The 19,872-nt window shown below is 59.1% G+C and overlaps 2 protein-coding genes across 5 annotated transcripts in view; one reads left to right on the plus strand and one right to left on the minus strand.

Moving 5' to 3' along the window:
• Positions 1 to 17,227, plus strand: part of Dot1l (DOT1 like histone lysine methyltransferase) — a 41,357-nt gene extending 24,130 nt beyond the window's left edge. The window contains exons 9-29 of one of the 3 annotated variants that reach the window (XM_013123005.3): positions 541 to 620; positions 3,205 to 3,273; positions 3,691 to 3,797; positions 4,407 to 4,448; positions 5,216 to 5,332; positions 5,447 to 5,678; positions 5,917 to 6,030; positions 6,423 to 6,514; positions 6,601 to 6,702; positions 7,063 to 7,200; positions 7,638 to 7,763; positions 7,895 to 8,382; positions 8,469 to 8,604; positions 9,081 to 9,227; positions 9,849 to 9,978; positions 10,480 to 11,057; positions 11,298 to 11,503; positions 12,104 to 12,168; positions 12,427 to 13,380; positions 13,981 to 14,608; positions 15,354 to 17,227. In XM_013123005.3, coding sequence (XP_012978459.1) covers positions 541 to 620; positions 3,205 to 3,273; positions 3,691 to 3,797; positions 4,407 to 4,448; positions 5,216 to 5,332; positions 5,447 to 5,678; positions 5,917 to 6,030; positions 6,423 to 6,514; positions 6,601 to 6,702; positions 7,063 to 7,200; positions 7,638 to 7,763; positions 7,895 to 8,382; positions 8,469 to 8,604; positions 9,081 to 9,227; positions 9,849 to 9,978; positions 10,480 to 11,057; positions 11,298 to 11,503; positions 12,104 to 12,168; positions 12,427 to 13,380; positions 13,981 to 14,573 — 4,516 coding nt within the window. In that variant the 3' untranslated portion in view covers positions 14,574 to 14,608; positions 15,354 to 17,227. Of the gene's footprint in view, positions 1 to 540; positions 621 to 3,204; positions 3,274 to 3,690; positions 3,798 to 4,406; positions 4,449 to 5,215; positions 5,333 to 5,446; positions 5,679 to 5,916; positions 6,031 to 6,422; positions 6,515 to 6,600; positions 6,703 to 7,062; positions 7,201 to 7,637; positions 7,764 to 7,894; positions 8,383 to 8,468; positions 8,605 to 9,080; positions 9,228 to 9,848; positions 9,979 to 10,479; positions 11,058 to 11,297; positions 11,504 to 12,103; positions 12,169 to 12,426; positions 13,381 to 13,980 lie in introns of all 3 variants that reach the window. The other 2 variants (XM_005083288.4, XM_005083289.4) reach the window with 2 other exon arrangements.
• On the minus strand, positions 16,223 to 19,848 carry Plekhj1 (pleckstrin homology domain containing J1). 2 transcript variants are annotated; one of them, XM_040738360.1, is made up of 6 exons: positions 19,706 to 19,848; positions 19,535 to 19,602; positions 19,398 to 19,464; positions 18,376 to 18,466; positions 18,236 to 18,299; positions 16,223 to 17,462 (listed from the first exon to the last, which is right to left on the minus strand). In XM_040738360.1, exons 1-6 carry the CDS (start codon positions 19,797 to 19,799, stop codon positions 17,220 to 17,222), a joined length of 627 nt encoding a protein of 208 aa, XP_040594294.1. In that variant the 5' UTR covers positions 19,800 to 19,848; the 3' UTR covers positions 16,223 to 17,219. The 2 variants fall into 2 exon arrangements, with proteins under 2 accessions (XP_040594294.1, XP_005083344.1); XM_005083287.4 differs by lacking the exon at positions 16,223 to 17,462 and adding an exon at positions 17,792 to 18,162.
• Positions 19,849 to 19,872: the final 24 nt, after the last annotated feature.

Below are 19,872 nucleotides of genomic sequence, written 5' to 3' on the forward strand. Positions count from 1 at the left end.
TGCTGCTTCAAGAATGCCAGTCCTCAGCTTCCCCCTCCCCTCCCCCTCCCCCTCCCCCTCCGCCTCCCCGGGCTGCCCTGGCTGCAGTCTCACATGGGATGTGGCAGCCCCGTGCTGGTCCTCTTGAGTGCCTTGTGCCGTCCTTGTCATGGGGTCTGCCATGTCTAGGTGTTTTGGGGCTTCACCCTGTGTTTTCTGTCGGGGAGGTGCCTGCTGCTTGTCAGTTTTCTCTCCGTGCTCACGCCCCGTGCTTGCCCCGTGCTTGCTCTGTGAGTGGTCCTTCGCTGGACGCTGTAGCGGGGCGTGCTTCCAGGAAGCCTGCTTTATTTCAGAAGCGCCAGTAGCACAGGCACCTGGTGCTGCACTCAGCCCAGGGTGTCTTAACCCTGTCTGCTGCCCCGCTTTCCTGCTTCTCTGCTCATCTCAGCTGGGTGGCGGGGGAGGGGGACCTGGCAGGGACCAGCAGCAGGCTGTGTCCAGGCTGGGACTTGATATGTATGCGCAGCCTCAGTTTTACTGAACTAAAACATTGTTTTGCAGTGTTATATTTGTGAATAACTTTGCCTTTGGTCCTGAGGTGGATCACCAGCTGAAGGAGCGATTCGCAAACATGAAGGAAGGTAACGCAGACCTCCTACCCACAGGCCTGGTGCCACCGCCCTCTCCGGTGGTGGGGAACCACGCAGTTACATCCCTCTGCCTGGAGAAGTCCTCAGTGGCCTTCCCTATTCGTAAGGGGTAGTCCTTGTAAGCCCCAAGCCCCGGCTGCTTCCTGGCACCCTTCCCGGGCTGCAGAAGCGAGGCCCTGCTGCCCCAGCATACCCACAGCAGCCAGCAGACGGGCTGAAGGGCTCACCCACTCAGAAGCAGTCTCGTGCTGCGAGCTCCCACACCAGGACTCCTTGCTTGTCAGCTCATGCTCTACCTGACACGTGTTTGTGCCTGTCACTTTCTTGTGACGGAGAGGTTCAGAATGAGGGATTGCAGAGAGCACATGCTGCCCCTTGGATAGGGCCAGGGCAGTCTGTACTGCATACTGCTGTCAAGATTCAGGGAGTAGGGTACCCAGACCGTCCAGCTCCTTGGTCTGATTTCCCAGCTCTGCCTGTCTTGTCCCAGGAGTGACAGCCTGTCCTCAGCCTCCCCCATACTTTTAGAGTTAGTTTCTTGAGGTGGTGGGAATGAATCCAGGGCCTTGAATGCTCAGCAGACACTCCACCTGGAGCCTCACCCCTACTCTAGACAGGCTCTATCCTACTCAGTCATATAGCCCAAGCTGGCCTTGAACTTGATCAAAGTATATATTGCTGCTGCTGCTGCTTTTCTTTTGGTTTTTCGAGACAGGGTGTCTCTGTAGCCTTGGGTGTCCTGGAACTCGCTCTGTAGACCAGGCTGGCCTGGAACTCACAGAGATTCTGCATGAGCCACCACCATCCAGATGCATTAGCTGCCTGTTTGGGGTCAGGGTTAGCTTTGTGAGTTATCCAGCCCTAGCTAACTGTCCCCTGTCTACTGCCTGTTTCCTTGGGATTAATATGCCCAGTCGTCAGGTAGGCCAGGCCCTGATGCAGCCTTCAATAACAGTGCCCTGCCCCCTTCGCTGCGGTCCTCAGAAACCCCTGTCCATCTTGCTGGCCGCTGCTGCAGTGTTGTGGTGTGCTGTTGCCTGTGACGTAAACCCCATGACCAAGGCACATCAGGGCAGGAGCTGCAGCAGAGGCCTTGCTGGAGCTGCTGACAGGCTCGGGCTCACGCCAGCTACTGTTCTTGCACTACCTGGGATCACTTGCTTCACGGACTTGCCTCAGGTCAACCTGCTGGAGGCACTTTCCCAGTTGAGGGTCCCTCTTCTAGATGGTCCCCATTTGTGTCAAGTTGACAAAGACTATCGAGCACAAACATCCACTTGTGGGTGCTGATGGGGCCCCTGTGCCTGTGGCCCTCTTGTGACAATGCTTTCCCCTCAGGTCTGTGTGCGCGGTGGTAGTAGGTCATTCCCATCACTCTGGTAGTTTGGCACCTGGCCTTTCACCCAGCGTGTTAGTGTTTGCTGCTTTTGTGCTCACTGGAGACGTGGACCTGACCCTGTGCTGGCCAGGCCAGGTGCTTTTGCTGGGGGACAGGACTCAGAACGCAGGACCTGGAGTGGGGCTGGAGGCTGGTGCACAGATAAAGCAGCCGTGTGCATCCACAGATGTGTCTTTGTGTTGAGAAAGGAGTCCCACTGTGTGGCCCAGGCTGTCCCACAACGGTGTTGCCTCAGCTTTCCACGTGCTGGGACGACAGACATGGTTGTCTTTGAGTCTCTTGACTGAGCTGTCACTGGACAGGGAGTCAGTCCTGGGCTACAGCAGTGCAAAGGCAGCCTGGATTTCGTGATGCTCTGCCTCATTCTCCGCTCTCCACGCCACACGCGTGTTCCATGTGGAGAAGAACCTGCTCTGTCCACAAAAGCCGGGCTGGATCTCTGTAGGTCTGGTTGTCTTGGGACTCTTATGTAGACCAGGATACACCACTCTCAGATGTGCCTGCCTCTGCCTCGTGCTGGGATTAAAGGTGTGTGCTCCACACCTAGACTACAGTGTCTTAGGTTGTTCTTCCTGTCTGGCTGTCAGGGGCTTGAATCTTTGTGTGGTTTGGATGGCTCTTTTTGCCTCTTGGGATTCTTGTTGCTTGCCCTGGCCTCTGCTGTCACCTCCCCAGCCTCAAGGACTGCATTAGCCAATCAGATTGTTAGCTCTCTGTGTACGTCTTTCTGTGTTGTCTTTAAACTGCGGGATCTGGCTGCTCATCCCAGTTTGACTTAGGACCATCCTCCTCTCCCAGCTGTCAGGATCCAGGTGCGAGGTCTCCTCTGTGTGTTTCTAAGGCAGCCGCTGCAGACAGGCCCATCTGCCCAGCCCCGCCTCCTCCTGGTAACAAGCGGCTCATAGCAATCTCCTTCCTGTGCCTCATGGTGGTTCTTGGTCCCACCATGACCTTTTACCAGGCACCCAATTGTCACTGTGGTGCAGGGTCACTGTGGCTGCAGGGTCCGGGGTGAGCATGGGGGTCTCATGAGAATGCCTAGCATCTCCTGGGCAGTCACTCAGAGCACAGGTACTCCCCACCTGTCCCCAACCCTTGCTTGAGTTTGCGGTCTTAAGCTGTGTGTGCCTTTGTGGGTTTTTGCACACATGGCAGTGACAGGCTTCTGTGTTGCAGGTGGCAGAATCGTGTCCTCGAAGCCCTTTGCCCCTCTGAACTTCAGGATCAACAGCAGGAACTTGAGTGGTAAGCTGCGGGCTCAGCGGTACATAGGGTACCTGGATCCCCTTGCCCAGCAAGATGATACTTTCCCCTGCAGGGAGCATGCTCAGCTAGCTGCTCTCCAGCCTCTGTCCACCATACGTCACACACGTCCCCTGTAGACATGTTGCTCAAGAGGAGCTCTGGGGTGCAGTGCTGATGGGGGGTGAGCCTCCCTGGCCAGGCGCTTGGCTGGCCCAGTTCAGATTCTGCATGCTTGCTTTGATGCTGGCTGCTCTGGAAGCCTGACGCCACTCATGTGTGCTTACCGCCTTGTTCATGACTGGCCCCAGACTATTTATTCCTCCCCCGTCTCAGCCAGACAGCCTTTGGCGGTGCTGTTGAGACGAGTGTCGGGTGCAGGCCTCCTGTCACCGCCCTGACTCACTGGTCTTCCTGCAGACATTGGCACCATCATGCGTGTGGTAGAGCTGTCGCCCCTGAAGGGCTCCGTGTCGTGGACCGGGAAGCCTGTCTCCTACTACCTGCACACTATTGACCGCACCATAGTGAGTGCCACACTGCTCCCCACTTGTCACTCTGCAGAGTGGGACAGAGTCACAGGCATGCCACCTGATGAATAGGTGCCCATAGTAGTTTTGGCCTTGAATCTGGAGGCCTCCGGTTTGCCATTCCTTCCTGGGTGTGTGCTGGCTTCTCCCCCATAGCCTCCCGCCGTGCCAGAGCCTTCCCTGTGCTGCCCCAGGTTTTAGGCTCTGCCCTCTGTCCTGTGGCCTCTGAGCTCCTCCAGGGAGTATGTTGGCAGTTCTGCTTCATGTTCTGAATTCTCTCTGGTCAGCGAGCCAGCAGCAGCTGTGCCTGCCCTTCCTGCTGTGGGGAGAGAGCCCCCAAGGCTGCTGAGCTCCCACATGAGGTTTTCTCTGTGAGGCCAGTGCAGCAACGATTGTCCCCCTCGAGAGGTCCTGTCCCTGGATCCTTAGTCCTTAGCAGTCATTTGAAGAGCCAAGGATAGCTGCCTTGGGCTGTATAGTGCTCCAGTTGTGCTGCCTTTGGTGTCGGCTGGTGTGCCTGGCAGCTCTGTGGGAGACCGCATCAGGGTGCAGTCACAGTGTCTGTGCTAGGGCTCTCCTAACAAAGCTTTCTCCTGTTCTCTTTAGCTTGAAAACTATTTTTCTAGTCTGAAAAATCCGAAACTCAGGGTAAGTTTGCATCTCTCCCAACTGTGTGTGCTGGTGGTGTGTGTGACCAAGGTCCCCAGACCCAAGCAAGGGTTCTTTATGTGCGGCCTGAAAGCCTCGACTCTAGGTGGGTTTAGTACCCATGTTTGTGTGAGGGACAGCGCTGCAGGGGTCAGGTTGTCAGCGGTGTCTGTGTGGCACAGTGCTGTGCGTCCCCATGCCAGGGCTGTGTGCTGTCAGTTGAGGGCGCCTGTCTAGCACCCTGGACAGCTGGGGAGGCGTGAACAAATGTGTCTTCACGTCACGTGGGCGCTGATGGCAGAGCACAGCTCTACCCGCTGGCAGAGGGTTACAGGGAGCTGCGCGCCAGAGGAGTGCGTCCTGCCCAGAGTGCTTGTGAGCAGCGTGTGCGTGCTCAGCAAGGCGCCCCTCACAGAGGTCAGCAGCGGCTGTGCTGTGCCAGGAGGACCAGGCCCTTAGTACATGGCTTGCACAGTTCTGAGTGTAGGTCTGTGCTGCCGAGCAGGGCATTGGGTCTCCATGCTGGCCAGCTTGTCCCTGTGTTCTCATTGCATGTGGCTCTGCAGCTGTCAGTGCGGGGCAGTCCTGGACGGCAATGCCATTACAGGCTTGTGCCTTTCCCACAAGGGGCTGTGGGACCAGGTCAGGCACCGTCCCCTCCCCGCTCGGGTCTGTGTGTGTGTGTGGCCGCTTCATTCATGCTGGGCGGGACTGGATCCTCCAGCACACCAGAGCACACCGGAGCCTTGTCCACTGCTTCCCTCCAGGAGGAGCAGGAGGCAGCTCGGCGCCGGCAACAGCGTGAGAGCAAGAGCAGTGCGACCACCCCCACCAAGGTCTCCGAGAGCAAGGCCGCTGCCGCCGCCGCAGCTGAGGCGCCCGTGGTGAGAGGCCGTCCCTGCGCGCATGCCTGCTGTGTCCCTGCTACACAGGGAGCCCACAGGTGCTGCCCCCGGGCACCCTGCTCTGGTCCCTCACTGCCTGTCTGCACTCTCCAGGACTCTGGTGCTGAGGAAGAAAAGTCAGGTGTGGCCACTGTCAAAAAGCCATCTCCCTCCAAAGCCCGGAAGAAGAAGCTGAACAAGAAGGGGAGGAAGATGGCTGGCCGGAAGCGTGGGCGGCCCAAGAAAATGAGTGCTGCGAACGCTGAGCGCAAGTCCAAGAAGAGCCAAAGTTCACTGGACCTCCTGTGCTCCCCTCCCGCAGACCCGCCCTCAGCCTCACCCCAGGGTGAGCCTCTTTCTCTCCTGCATGTCAGAGTCCCCTCCAAGTGGCTGTGGGCTCCTGCCCGCTGGAGTCCCCGCCTGGACTCCGCAGGAGCCGGGCCTGTGACTGCGCATCAGCAGGTGTAGTGGGGATCTGGACCCCACAGCTATGCCAGGCCTCAGACCTGCCAGCTGGGGCCTTTGTTGCCTGCAGTAGTGTAGGACATGGCTGGTGGCTGATGGGACCCCTCTCTCTCCCGCAGATGCATACAGGGCACCTCATAGCCCCTTCTACCAGCTACCTCCGAGCACGCAGCTCCACTCCCCCAACCCGTTGCTGGTGGCGCCCACCCCACCTGCGTTACAGAAGCTTTTAGGTGGGTCATGGGTCTGTCTGGAAGCAGTTCCATGGGGTTGGGGGGGCAGTCAAGCATGCTGGATGGTGTTGCCCTATGGTGAGTGTTTGGGACTGACTCACCTCAAAAGGACTCTGTGCCATATCTGGGGACATGTGTGACCATCACTACTGGGGGAGCTTGGTGGAGGACAAGTCACTATACAGGGAATGCTGGCGAGTCCCATACTTGAAGGAAGGAATCTGCTCTCGGGGTGTAGGGCCTGAGAAGAGGTGAGGTCACAGGCAGGGATGGCCCTATAGCAGGCCAGACCCCAGGTAGCCCTCTCTTGTCCGTTGGCCACCACTGCTGTTCCTCTCAGGGAAGGGTGTTGGTGTCAGCCCCGGCTCACACCCTGTGCTGTGTACCTCCAGAGTCCTTCAAAATCCAGTACCTGCAGTTCCTGGCATACACGAAAACCCCACAATACAAGGCCAACCTGCAGCAGCTTCTGGACCAGGAGAAGGTGTGTGGACTCTGCCTTAATGTCAGTAGTTGGTCTGGGGCTTCCAGGTGGACTGTGAGGTCACCTGCTCCTGTCCTCCCTCACAGGAGAAGAACACAAGGCTACTGGGCACTGCGCAGCAGCTTTTCGGTCACTGCCAGGCCCAAAAGGAGGAGATCCGAAGACTGTTCCAGCAGAAGCTGGATGAGGTGACCGGGCAGCGGAAGTCCAGCTTTTTTGTTTGTTTGTTTTGGTTTGGTTTTTGGTTCATGGGAGGGTTTCTCTGTGTAGCTTTGGAGGCTGTCCTGGAACTCTCTCTGTAGACCAGGCTGACCTCAAACTCACAGAGATCCGCCTGCCTCTGCCTCCCAAGGGCTGGGATTGTGGGCCACCAGCGCCCACCTAGTCCAGCTTCTTTTGTCCTTGTGGAAGTACTGACCTAGCATGACCTTGGAAGCAGAGGGTGGCCCTGGCTGTATGCCTCAGGGCTGCTGGGTGGCTGTTGTCCCCTTTGATCCTTGTCTACCGGGGTGGGGCTCCTCACCCTGCTTTGTCCTCTGCATCCCCAGTTGGGCGTGAAGGCTCTGACCTACAATGACTTGATTCAGGCCCAGAAAGAAATCTCTGCCCACAACCAGCAGCTGCGGGAGCAGTCGGAGCAGCTGGAGAAGGACAACAGCGAGCTGCGAAGCCAGAGCCTGCGACTGGTGTGTGTGTGTGTGTGTGTGTGTGTGTGTGTGTGTGTGTGTGTGTGTGAGTGTGTGTCTGTGTCTGTGTGTGTGTCTGTGTGTCTGTGTCTGTCTGTCTGTCTGCATGTCTGTGTCTGTGTGTGTTGGAGGGGAGTAGCTGGTGTGTTTACAGGCAGGGTGGAGGGCAGGATCTCACACTCTGGAGCCTAGAGTTATGTTGACTTATTGCCCTGGTACTAGACTTGATCTGCTCCCCCATACTGCTGCTGGGCTCTGTAAGGATCACCCTGTATGTGATCACACACCAGGGACTCTTTGTGTTAATGTCACACAGGCCTTTCTTACCTTGCTTTGGTGGGTCCTGACACCATGTGCCACAACTGTAGGAGCAATGCAGTCACTGCCCAGAGACTGGCTCTCCTGCCTTCAAGCTCGGATGCTCTTGTTGCCCACAGCTCAGGGCCCGATGTGAGGAGCTGAGGCTGGACTGGTCCACGTTGTCTCTGGAGAACCTGCGGAAAGAGAAGCAGGCCCTGCGGAGCCAGATCTCAGAGAAGCAGCGACACTGCCTGGAGCTGCAGGTGGGGTTCCGGGTGATGCACCAGACCCCATGTTCCCACTCTGAGAAGGGCGTCTGTGGTGATGGACAGCAGGGGTTTGTGTGCCTTTGGGCCATGCCCCTGCTGGGTGTGACACACCTCCCTCTATGTAGATCAGCATTGTGGAGCTGGAGAAGAGCCAGCGGCAGCAGGAGCTCCTGCAGTTGAAGTCCTGTGTGCCACCAGACGACGCTCTGTCCCTGCATCTGCGTGGCAAGGGGACCCTGGCCCGAGAGCTGGAGGCTGATGCTGGGCGGTTGCGTCTTGAGCTGGACTGTGCCAAGATCTCCCTGCCGCACCTCAGCAGCATGAGCCCTGAGCTCTCCATGAATGGCCATGTCGCCGCCGGCTACGAGCTCTGCAGTGCAGCTAGCCGGCCCTCATCCAAGCAGAACACCCCCCAGTACCTGGCCTCCCCCTTGGACCAGGAGGTAGTACCCTGTACCCCCAGCCACAGTGGCCGACCTCGGCTAGAAAAGTTGTCTGGCCTGGCTTTGCCAGACTACACCCGGTTGTCACCAGCCAAGATTGTGTTGAGGCGGCACTTGAGCCAGGACCACACAGGGGCTAGCAAGGCAGCCGCCAGTGAGCCACACCCTCGGTAAGTACATGTGCCTGCAGGGACTGTCACAACCTGCTGCCTGGGGACTTGTGAACTCAGTAAGAGTGACTGGCCTCTCACTGCAGGGCAGAGCACACCAAGGAGAGCACCCTTCCCTACCAGAGCCCTGGTTTGTCCAATAGCATGAAGCTCAGCCCCCAAGATCCACTGCCTGCCTCCCCGGCATCCTCGCCACTCACCTCAGAGAAGGGCAGTGAGAAGGTGAGGGCTGAGTGAGAGAAGCCACCTAAGTGCACGAGGGATGGACCAGGCAACGGCAGTGCTCCACAGAGCGCTCTCATCTGTAGGGTTCATGGAGCTTGGTGTGGGGGCCTGGGGAGGACATGGGGACTGGCATCCACAGGTCTCATAGGGTGCTTGCAAAGACAGGTGTGTCAGCCTCCCATGGGAGACTCTGTGTCCTTGGGGCACCCAGATGCTTACACGCTGCAGTGGGGGTTAGCCGTTTTCTCCGCGCATCTGGAGTGGGACCAACAGGGCTGGGGCTCCCGCTGTATGTACAGAGATGGGGAGGAATTTGGGAGGCCAGGTAGCCCATGGTGACAGGTCTCAGAAGCAAAGAGGAGTGGGCAGCATCCTCAACTCCACATCAGCCGTGTCCTGCGGATGAGTTCCGTGGTGGGTCTGCAGCTGAGCTCCCATCCAGTCCTGGGTGACGCGTGACCGTCTGTTGGCAGGGCGTGAAGGAGCGTGCCTACAGTAGCCACGGGGAGACTATTACCAGCCTGCCTGTCAGCATCCCACTCAGCACTGTGCAGCCCAACAAGCTGCCCGTCAGCATCCCGCTGGCCAGCGTGGTTCTGCCCAGCCGCGCTGAGAGGGCGGTGAGTGTGTTGGGCCACGGGGTGGTGCTGGCTAGGGTGGGGCTCCAGACTCAACTTCAGTTTTTATGTCTCTCGTATGCTGTTGAGTTTGAGCATGTGGTCAGCCTGGAACTGCCATGGGGGCATCCACAGCTAATTCTGCTACCATGTGGCTGGGCTCTGAGTGTTTTATAAGAGGCAGAGCAGAGAAGACATAGAAGGCTCACTTGGGAGGGTTTTATTCACTCAAGTAGCAGTGGCAGGCGTGATCCTGGGCTGCTGTCCCTGATGACTGGACCCAGGGAGTGCTGTCATTCACAGAGCATAGGCTGGGCAAACAGTGCAGCCTTGACTTCCTTTTACTTTATTTGGGGCAGGGTCTTGTCTGATGCGGGCTGGCCTTGAAGTCACCATGTAGTTATAGCTGGCCTTGACAGCTGACCACCTTGCCCTGTGCTTGTCCACTCCTTGTTAACTGAATGTGACCTGCCTTTCTGCTTGGAATCTCAGGCCTAGTCCAGCTCTGTTCCCTCCAGGTCCTCCCTGCAGCCTGCTCCTGCCTGCAGCCCTCCTACCCCACTGTTTGCTGTTGGACCTGCTGCTCCCAACCCTTCCCTGATTTCGGTGGGTTTTCTCTTGTAGAGGAGCACGCCCAGCCCTGTGCCACAGCCCCGAGATGCCTCATCCACACTTGAAAAGCAGACCGGTGCTTCTGCCCACGGTGCAGGGGGCAGTGCAGCAGGGGGCAGGAGCCTTGCCTTGGCGCCCACAGGTGACCCCACCCCATCGCTCTCTCTCCTTGTACTTGCCATGCTTTTGGGGAGAAGATACACTGTGGGGCAGAAATAGGGAGGGACTGGGGCTCCCAGCAGGTAGCTCTGAGGTTAGAGTCCGGGATTCTGTGTGATTAGAAGGCAGGGGACGAGCTTGTGCCTCTCTCCTGCTGCCTTGTTTTGGCTAGGGCAGGCTAGGCCCCTTTTCCTGAGGGATGGACCAGTTCTAGAACGCTGTCCTGTGCTGGGTTAGTCGGTCCCTGAAGGCTCAGATGGCTCACAGCCGTGACAGCACCCCATATGCCCAGTGTGCCCCAGTGTTTGCAGGGGTCTGAAGTCGGGACACTGGCTTGCCATGCCTGCTCATGCTGTGACACTGGAATCACCAGCTCTGCTCTAACGAGCGGTTCCTGACCTCAGCTTGACCCTGCTAGGGTGAGGTGTCTTTGCAGTGGGCTGGTGTCCTGCCTCCCTTGAGAAACTGGTGTCTTCATTGACAGGCTTCTATGCTGGCTCGGTGGCCATCAGTGGGGCCCTGGCCAACAGCCCAGCACCTCTGGCCTCAGGGATGGAACCAGCTGTTTTCGACGAGCCCTCTGGTCCTGGCAGCCTCTTTGCCATCATGGCGTCTCGTAGCACACCGCCACAGCTCCCGCCTCTGCTGCCACAACCTCGCAACTCCGGCCCTGCCTCTCCTGCACACCAGCTCTCAGCCAGTCCCCGCCTGAGTGTGACCACCCAGGGTCCACTGCTGGACACCAGCAAAGGGGAGCTGCCCTCTGAGCCTGCCTTCTCAGACCCGGAGAGTGAGGCTAAGAGGAGAATCGCGTTCAGCATCACAGCCAGCTCCAGCTCGAAGCAGTCGCCTTCTACCAGGCACAGCCCCTTGGCCTCCAGCACCCGTGGGGACTGTGTACAAAGCCACGGGCAGGACAGTCGTAAGCGCAGCAGAAGGAAGCGTGCAGCAGCTGGGACCCCCAGCCTCAGCACAGGTGTGTCCCCCAAGCGCCGGGCTCTGCCAACTGTCGCTGGCCTCTTCACACAGTCCTCGGGGTCTCCCCTCAACCTCAACTCCATGGTAAGCATGGGATCTGTCCCAGCAGGGTGGGCCGTGGGCCTGGGACCCAGCAGAACAAAGTCCAGGGACAAGCTGTACCGGCCTGGGGACAGGGACAGTGGCTGGTGTGCAGCCTTGCTGGCCTTCTCTCCCCACCAGTACCTTCATAAGGAGCTGGTGACTGCAGATGTCTCAAGGGTTGGATATGCCCTCTGGTACCCCCTAGAACCTTGACCTGGGCCTGTGTCTTGGACCCTGCAGGTCAGCAACATCAATCAGCCCCTGGAGATCACAGCTATCTCGTCCCCTGAGAGCTCCCTGAAGAGTTCCCCCACCCCCTACCAGGACCACGACCAGCCCCCAGTGCTCAGGAAGGAACGGCCCCTGGGCCCGACCAATGGGGCCCATTACTCACCGCTGACCTCAGATGAGGAGCCAGGCTCTGAAGACGAGCCCAGCAGTGCTCGGTGAGTCCTGCAGTCCTGGGGTCAGCTCTGCGGGGTGATGGTTGGAGTAGGTGCTGACTGTTTGGCCAGCTTTTCCATCTTGACCTCCCTGGGTGCCGGGCTTGGTCCTCACTGGGTGTTGCCTTTGGTTTCCTTGGTGAGCACGACGGAGTCCTGCATGTGGGGTCTGTGTGTCTGGGATGCCTTCTGGGTGCTCTGCCTATGTGAGCCGCCATGTGCCCTTCCCCGCCACCTACCTTGGGAATCATTGAAGGCTGTTAGAGTACCACCGAGGTCCCATCTGCCTGCCTTTGAGTGTCACGTTCCTAGGGGTGTTTGTACCTTCTGTGAAGTGGGTTGGGCAAGGAGGCTTGGAACAGGGCAGCTCCTGCACAGTTGTCACCATGTACACAGACATTCTGGGCCCACAGAACAGCCCACATACAGACACTGGGCCCTAGTACTGTTGGCGACCCAGACTTACTCCAGGTCTGTTGGAGGTAGGGGACCTCCACATGGTTCCTGAGGGCAGTCTTTGGATCTTCCTGAGCTGTGCATGTTAGGAGTCCTCTCCTCTCTGAGCATTTAGATCATAAATTCGTGATCATTTTCTTTGTACAGAATTGAAAGAAAAATTGCAACAATCTCCTTAGAAAGTAAATCTCCCCCGAAGACGCTGGAAAATGGTAATGTGCTCCCTTCCTGGAGCCTGGGGGTGGGGGTGGGGGTGGTGCCCTGTGCTCGGGACAGCCCAGCCTGGAACTGCAGTTGGTCGGGTGACAAGGGAGTCTCACAGGGCGTTAGCTCCTTTAGACCCTTCAACTCCCCAGCACCTCTTCCTAGCGGCGTGCATGTCAGCAGCCCCACAGTAGGCACAGCCCGCTCCCACTGAGGGAAGCAGCAGAGCCCGGGCTCAGCTCATGGCCGCTGCCTTCTCCCGTCAGGTGGTGGCTTGGTGGGAAGGAAGTCTGCCCCCTCGAGCGAGCCTGTGAACAGCAGCAAATGGAAGTCCACCTTCTCACCCATCTCTGACCTCAGCTTGGCCAAGGCCGTGGACAGCCCGCTACAGGCTGGCTCTGCGCTGAGCCACAGCCCCCTGTTCTCTTTCCGGCCAGCTCTGGAGGAGCCTGCTGCTGAGGCCAAGCTCCCCACCCACCCAAGGAAGAGTTTTGCTGGCTCTCTGGCTGCAGCCGAGGGCCCGAGCCCCGGCGCCAATCCTCCCAATGGCCTGGCCTTCAGTGGGAGCCTCGCTGCAGACCTCGGTTTACACAGCTTCAACGACGGTGCTTCCCTCGCCCACAAGGGCCCCGAAGTGGCCAGCCTGAGCGCCTCCGTGAGCTTCCCATCCCAGCGGGGCAAGGACAGTACCACAGAGGCCAACCCCTTCCTCAGCAGGCGGCAGCCAGAGGGTCTGGGTGGCCTGAAGGGCGAAGGCAGTGCAGGCAAGGAGTCCGGCGAGACCCTGTCCCTGTGCGGGCCTGCAGACAAGGTTGCACTGCCTCATGGCAGTGGCAGGGGCAGCAAGGGCCGTGACCGGGAGCTGGACTTCAAGGGTGGCCACAACCTCTTCATCTCTGCTGCGGCTGTGCCTCCAGGTGGCCTCCTGGGTGGCCCTGGCCTCGTGACTGTGGCTTCCTCTGTGGGCAGTGTGACACCTGCTGCCCAGGCTCCCCGGCCCTTCCTGAGCACCTTCACGCCTGGACCCCAGTTCACTCTGGGCCCCGTGTCCCTGCAGGCCAACCTGGGCTCTGTGGCCGGCTCCTCCGTGCTGCAGTCCTTGTTCAGCACCGTGCCAGCTGCTGCGGGCTTGGTGCACGTGTCATCCACTGCCACCCGACTGACCAACTCGCACACCATGGGCAGCTTCTCCTCCGGGGTGGCCGGCGGAACCGTTGGAGGTAGGCAAGGGAGGGGCGACTTCTGAGGCCCAGCCCAGCCCCAGGAGCTCAGTCCCTCGCCAGCCACTTTGGAGGTTCCTCCCAAGCCCTCTAGAGGCTGGCCACGAGGAGAGTGTGGCCCTGTGTCCATTCTGGCCATCATCACTGACTGGAGGAAACTGGCTAGACTTATAACGCGTGCCTCTTGTTTTCAGAAGACCACGGTGCACTTAACTAGGCATTTCTTTCTTCTGGGGCGTCCCCTGTTTGAGGTGACCACCCACATGCCTCATGGCCGGTCCGTGGAAGCGGGCCTATGCGAGAATGAGTCCAGGAGGGCCTGCTCAGACACAGGGCGGAGTGGACCGCGGGCCTTGCCGTGTGGTGCGGTCCTGGCTGGGCAGGGGCGGGCAGGTGGGCCCGAGGGGCGGGGCCTCAGCCTGGCAGGTAAGTGTCCCCGCACTGAGCCCACTGCTTGCTGCTTGTGCCTGCTCTTGGACTGCTTGGACTGGATGGAGTCACCCTGTCCTCTGTTTCTCCCTGCTGGCGGCTGTGCTCCTCTTGCTCCGCCTGCCCGGACCATGCTGCCTGTTGAAGCTGCTTTTTCTCTCCTGTTTACAGGTGTCTTTACCCACGCGGTGCCTTCTGCCTCTGCTCACCCGTTTGGAGCTGGTGTCGGCAGCGGGGCTGTGTGTAGCAGTGCCACGCTGGGCCTGAGCCCGCTGCAGGCGGCGGCCAGCACCTCGGCTTCTTCCTTTCAGGCCGCGGCTTCGGTCGAGACTAGGCCGCCCCCTCCACCTCCCCTGCTTCCTCCTCAGCACCTGGGCCGGCCCCCTGCGGGGCCGCCTGTCCTCCATGCACCCCCTCCTAACGTTGCCTTGCCTCCTCCGCCTGCGCTGCTGGCCTCTAACTCAGAGCCAGTGCTTCTGCAGAGCCTGGCCTCCCTCCCGGCTAACAAAGCTTTCTTACCCCCCTCCTCTGCCGCCTCTCTGCAGCCTGCTAACGCCTCTCTGTCTGTCAAGCTCGCCTCCCTCCCACACAAGGTCTCCCGCCCTTCCTTCACGGTGCACCACCAGCCCCTGCCCCGGCTGGCCCTGGCGCAGGCCGCACCCGCCGCCCCGCAGGCCAGCTCCTCAGGGCCATCTGCTGTGTGGGTTTCCCTTGGCATGCCGCCTCCTTATGCCGCGCACCTTTCGGGGGTTAAGCCTCGATAAAGACCTTGCTTAGCTAACAGTTCATGTTCCGTAAGGTAAGGCTAGAGCCAAACCACCCCTCTTGCCTGGAAGACGGCTGGCAGGGCTGAGCACATGCCCAGGGGCCTGAGTGGTAGACGGGGGCTGAGGGAGGCAGGGTGTATGTATAGGAAGGACTACCTGGTCCTCAGCCAGCAGCTGAGGAGATGAGATTCAAGTGTGCACAGAGCTGCGGTAGCCACAGCCCGCCCTGAGGCTCCTGGCCCACGGCTGTTCGTGATTTTGGAGTCACATCTTTAGCTCTAAATTAAGGCCTCTGTCACCAGCCAACCTGTCCAAGGGAAACGAGATAGTCGGGGGAGGCTGAAGGCTCTGTCCACAGGCAGAAAGCTGCCTGAGGTAGCATGGATGTTCATGAGCTCCGAGTCGGGGCTTAAGGTCCAGGGAGCAGGTACCTGTCCACCTGTCCCTGGACAGGAGCTGTCAAACCCTGCCTGGCTGTTGTCATGGTAGTAGACATCCCCTGTGAGTGAAGAGCCAGGTGTCAGGCCTCGGGCCTTCTGTAGGGTATGGCCATGTGGTGGCGGTGGCCTTGGCACAGGACAGGCTGGCCATCGCCATCTGGAGTCCTGGGACTAGGGCCTCTGAGCTGACCCACCCCGTGTGCTCAGCAGGGCGCAGCTGGAGGGGCTGGACCCAGCAGTCCCTGCCAGGAGCACCCCTCTGCCCTGCGTCCTGTGGGGCGGCTCAGCCATGGTGGGCATGTTGACTACACCTAACCCATGCTCCTCCTCCCTGCAGGTAATTAGGACTTCTACCTCAGCCACGACCTATGCAAGGACGGTGTGGACCAAGCCTGCTGCCTGCCAGGCCGGCGGAGCCGGACGTGGAGCCTCTGTGAATCGGCGGCACCGCAGGAGGTGCTGGACTGGTCCAGTTTGTACTGTCGATAGTTTTAGATAAAGTATTTATCGTTTTTTTTTTTTAAAGTATAAGCAATTCTGACTTATTTTATTCCATCAAAGTCGTCCAAGGCAACCTCTTGAGACGTCTAAATGTCTGTGAGAGAATCACATAAAGACGTGGCCTGCCGGGCTGGCCGCCACAAGGACTCTTGACTCCGTCCCCGGTGCTATCTCACCGAGTCCATGCCTGCCCGTCTCCAACTCCACCCCGGGTGCTGCCCCACATGTGGACCGTGGCCAAACAGTTCTCAGATACGCCCCACGCTTGTCCTGATACCAAAGGCACGCCAGGCACGCCCGACGGGGGCTGACCGCTCAGAAGCCACCCAGTGTCACTGTGAATGCCCCACTGTGAACCGTGTGGCACCAGGCGTGCCTTTGCTGCGGGTCCAGACTGGGCTGGGGTAGGACTGTGGGTGCCTGGCGACAGGTGGTGCTGACTGGTGTGGACCGCTACTGCAGGGCTCGGTGGCTCCTGTGACAAGTGCATTTACTTTGTATTTCTTTACTTTTCTGGCTCGGGGCATGCTGGCCAGGTGACATGGGGCTGGCCCACTGTGGGTCCCCTGGCATCTGTGTATAAGAGAGTCACATGATGAGTGACAGTATTTTATAGAGATGTGATGGAGATTTATAAATTTCATAGACTTGACTGCATTTATTTTTAGATTGTATAATGCACAGTAACTTTAAAGGAAAGAAAAGTGAGGAGGAAAAATACTTTTATTTATTCAAATGCACAAAAAATGGCTCTGGCCAGGGACCCTGCAGGAGTGTGGCCCACATGTGCTGGGCCACCCAGGGCTTCTGGTCACTGTGGGCACTGCCTGTGTCTAGGAGTTGCCTCCTGGTCCTGGGTGTGGCTGCAAAGTGCCAGGGCTGGCTTGGCTTGCTAAGGCAGTCCTGACTGCCCTCAGTGCTGCTCATTTCGGGTTGAGGTAGGTGGGCTGTGAGTGGGGAGGCCATGTTGACCCCTCAGCCTGACCTGCCTCCCATGGCAGTTGTGAAGACAGATGGTGCTGGTGTCCCTTCCCGCCCCTCCCTTGTCTCCCACCCCTGCGATGGTGCTCAGCTAGCCAGGCTCGTTCCTGCACACCTCAGCCAGCTACGGTGCTGCAGGGCAGGGCGGCCATAGTTAGCAAGTCCCGAGCCTGGATACTACACTGAGTGAACACTGTACACCACCTGCCACCCGGCGGCGGCTGCCGCCTCTACCTTACTTGAGTGTTAAGGGACAGATACTGCATGGTCGTGGCCCGCATGGCCCAGTGGGCCACAGGTGCTCCAGGCAGGCACAGCTGCAAGTCCTCTCCTGAGCCCACAAGAAAGGGGAACCCACAAACTGTTCATGGTAGCCTGGGTACCCTGGCTGATGGTCCTAGCGTGGGGTGAGACTGCCTCAGTGGTCCCTGCCACTCCAGCCCAAGGCTGGCTCAGGGCTTGAGCTCAGGAAAATGATAGGAAGCCCTAAGGGAGGCGCTCCTAGGCTAGCCCACATGGGGACTCTACCAGACACACGTCCCGGTTCCCACCCTCAACCCACACAGCTGTTTTGGCAGCCTGGCCTGTTGATAACTTGATGCAGCTTTGCTCTGTCTTGTGATGACCTCTGTTCTTAACAGGTGCACTGTTCTCTCCCTTGGCTCCCCCAAGGCATCTCACACATTGTTGCCGCCTCTAGACACAGTAATAAAAGCCGTTTTCACTTGAGCCAGATCTCTCTGTGTGGTCTTTCTGGCATGGAAGACCCAGCCTGTGTCGTGGGGGGGGGGTCGCGTAGGTGGAGGTGCAGGGGTGCGGAGGGAGGGCACCAGATCCCTGCAGGGGTGCCACCCCTCACCTTCTGGAGACAGAGGCCAGGACCTGCGTGGTTGTACAAACCCGGGGAAGAAGGGTGGGTGTGTCCTCCTGGCTCACGTCTGTCCAGCCAGAGTGGATCCAACTTCTGCTGTTGAGTGACATGGGTTTCACCACCAAGTACAGTGGGGTCTGGGGAAACATGGCCGACCCGAGGGCAGAGAGGCAGAACCTGACCAAGTCAGCTGGGGATGCAAGTGGGGGAGGCAGAGATGGCACCCAGGGTTTTGCTCTGTTGCCCTGGCTGTCCTAGAATTCCTCTGTAGACCAGGCTGGCCTCGAACTCAGAGATCAGCCTGCCTCTGCTTCCCGAGTGCTGTGATTAGAAGTGTGCGCCACCGCCGCCTGTCCCACCACCTAGCCAGGCTGCTAACCTCTGCCGCCTGTGCCCCTCCTCTCCCCATCTACTTCACTGTGTATGGAAAAGAGGTACCTTTATTAAAGAGCGGGCTCAGCACTGAAGGCCAGCACCATGGCCTGCTCTATCAGTAGGAGTGGGGTTCACAGCTTTACCTGACATTATACATTCACCTGGTAACGGACGGGAGCTGTGCCAGGCTCAGTCCCTGGGTGGGGGCGCTCAAGGGCATGCGAGCAGGGACCACAGCCCCTGTCCACCTCCTCTGGATCTCTTGGTTTTTAAGAAACACCTCCCAAGATAGCCAGGGGCCCAGCGAAGGTCAGTCCAACACATCTAGCTGGGAGCCAATACAAGCCTGCCCGTCCCTAGGCAGGCTACTCAGTTGGAACCTGGCCTCCTCAGAGAGGCCGAACTGCTCCAAGGGGTCCTGTGGGGCACACGATAGCTGTGAGCAAGGTCGGGGAAGGCTGTACCACCCGCCTCCCCACCACCCTACACACCTTGCCCGTCATCTTCCTGATCTCGTCCCTGTAGAAGATGAGGCTTCGGCGCATGTACTCATAGCTGGAAGAAAGGGCCCGTCTCACCGGTCACGCTCCCCCATGCTTCCACCCAACTCCCTCTGGTCCCAAAGCCCTACCTGGCCCGGCGAAGAGCCTCCATCCACTCCTGACACTGCTCCTGGCTACAGCATTCAAAGTGATACTTCCTGCTGAGGTCTTCCACGAAGCCTGGAAAAGATGAAAGGAAGGGAGCCCAATCCTGCTGGCCTCAAGGCCCAGCTTCCTCTCATCAGGGTTCTTCACCAAGCCATCTTCTGCCTGTCAAATGCAGGCTTGGCTCCTCCGAAGTCCTGACTTCTGAACCCATGAATAGGGAACGCATTAGGAAGCCAGGCAATTGCGTATGAGGCCATTAGGTTAGACCCTATGACATAGGGCTGGGGAGAAGGCTCAGTCACCAAGTGCCTGTCACAGGTTAAGCATGAGGACCTGGGTTCAAGCCACGTCACAGCAGGTGGCTGTGATTTCAGTGCTGTGGAAACAAGATGGTTGGATTGTCATGGCTTGCTGCCAAGCCTATGACCAGAGTTCAATGTTGAGGACCCACATAGTGGAAGATGAGAGCCAACCTCCCAAAGTTGTCCTCTGATCTTGGTGGCATGTCCACTCACACACATACACACACATGTGTACATACAGATGTACTGTTTTAAGGGGGAGGTGAAGACATCAGAAACTGACATCTGGACTCCATATACACGTGCAAAATGCAGAAAGTAGGGTAGAGATGGAGAGCCCCGTGCGATTATGGGGGAAGACTTGATGGTCACCTCTCTCTACAAGACGGCACTGTAAAGATCGCCAAGGGAGAGGGCTGAGTCACTTCAAACCTCAGAAGCCCTGCCCGCGGCAGACACTGTTTCTGCCATCAAACCAAGACTGCACAGGCTGCACCTATCCCTGCTGTGCTCCTACTGAATCAGGTGGGGAAGAAGCTATGATCGCACCAGCAGGGACCAGACCCGGTGGCACTTTGAGTGACAGCTGTTGCAGCGCTGGGCCCCAGGAAACGCGGGATACAGGACAAATGGAGGTTTGGGGGGGCGCATGTGCGCGGGGCAGAGTCCGGGGTGGGGACAGTGGGGACCAGCGCACTTACTGATGGAGAAGCCTCCGGGCTCTTCCTGGGCCACTCTACAGCGCTCCAGCAACAGGGCTCCGAGGGGCTGCGCGAGACACGGCCATGAGCGCCGGGCTCCGGGCCGCGCGGGCCCCCCGAGCCCCCCACGCCCCTACCTCGGCCTCGTCCGGGCGGAAGTAGAAGAGGAAGTTGACCACCAGCTTCACCAGCCGCCTCTTGGCCACTGCGGACACAGGGAGGTGTCAGCGCGGAACTGTGCTCATCCGCCCACCCGGGAATCGCTCCGGCCCGCCCGAGCGTCCCAGCCGCGGGCCCGACCCGCTCACCGCTGCCCTTCTTGGGGCCCCGCATGCCCAGCTCGGCCGCCATCTCTGCCGGCTGACGGGACAGCGCCTGCAGCTCTTTCTCGTTGTACCGCATCACGCCGTCGGGATCCGCGCGAACCTAAACGCGCCCTGCCTCTCGGCCGCCGTCCTCCCGGAAGGTGCAGCCA

This window comes from Mesocricetus auratus, unplaced genomic scaffold (assembly GCF_017639785.1).
Source record: "Mesocricetus auratus isolate SY011 unplaced genomic scaffold, BCM_Maur_2.0 Super-Scaffold_100676, whole genome shotgun sequence".
NCBI lineage: Eukaryota > Metazoa > Chordata > Mammalia > Rodentia > Cricetidae > Mesocricetus > Mesocricetus auratus.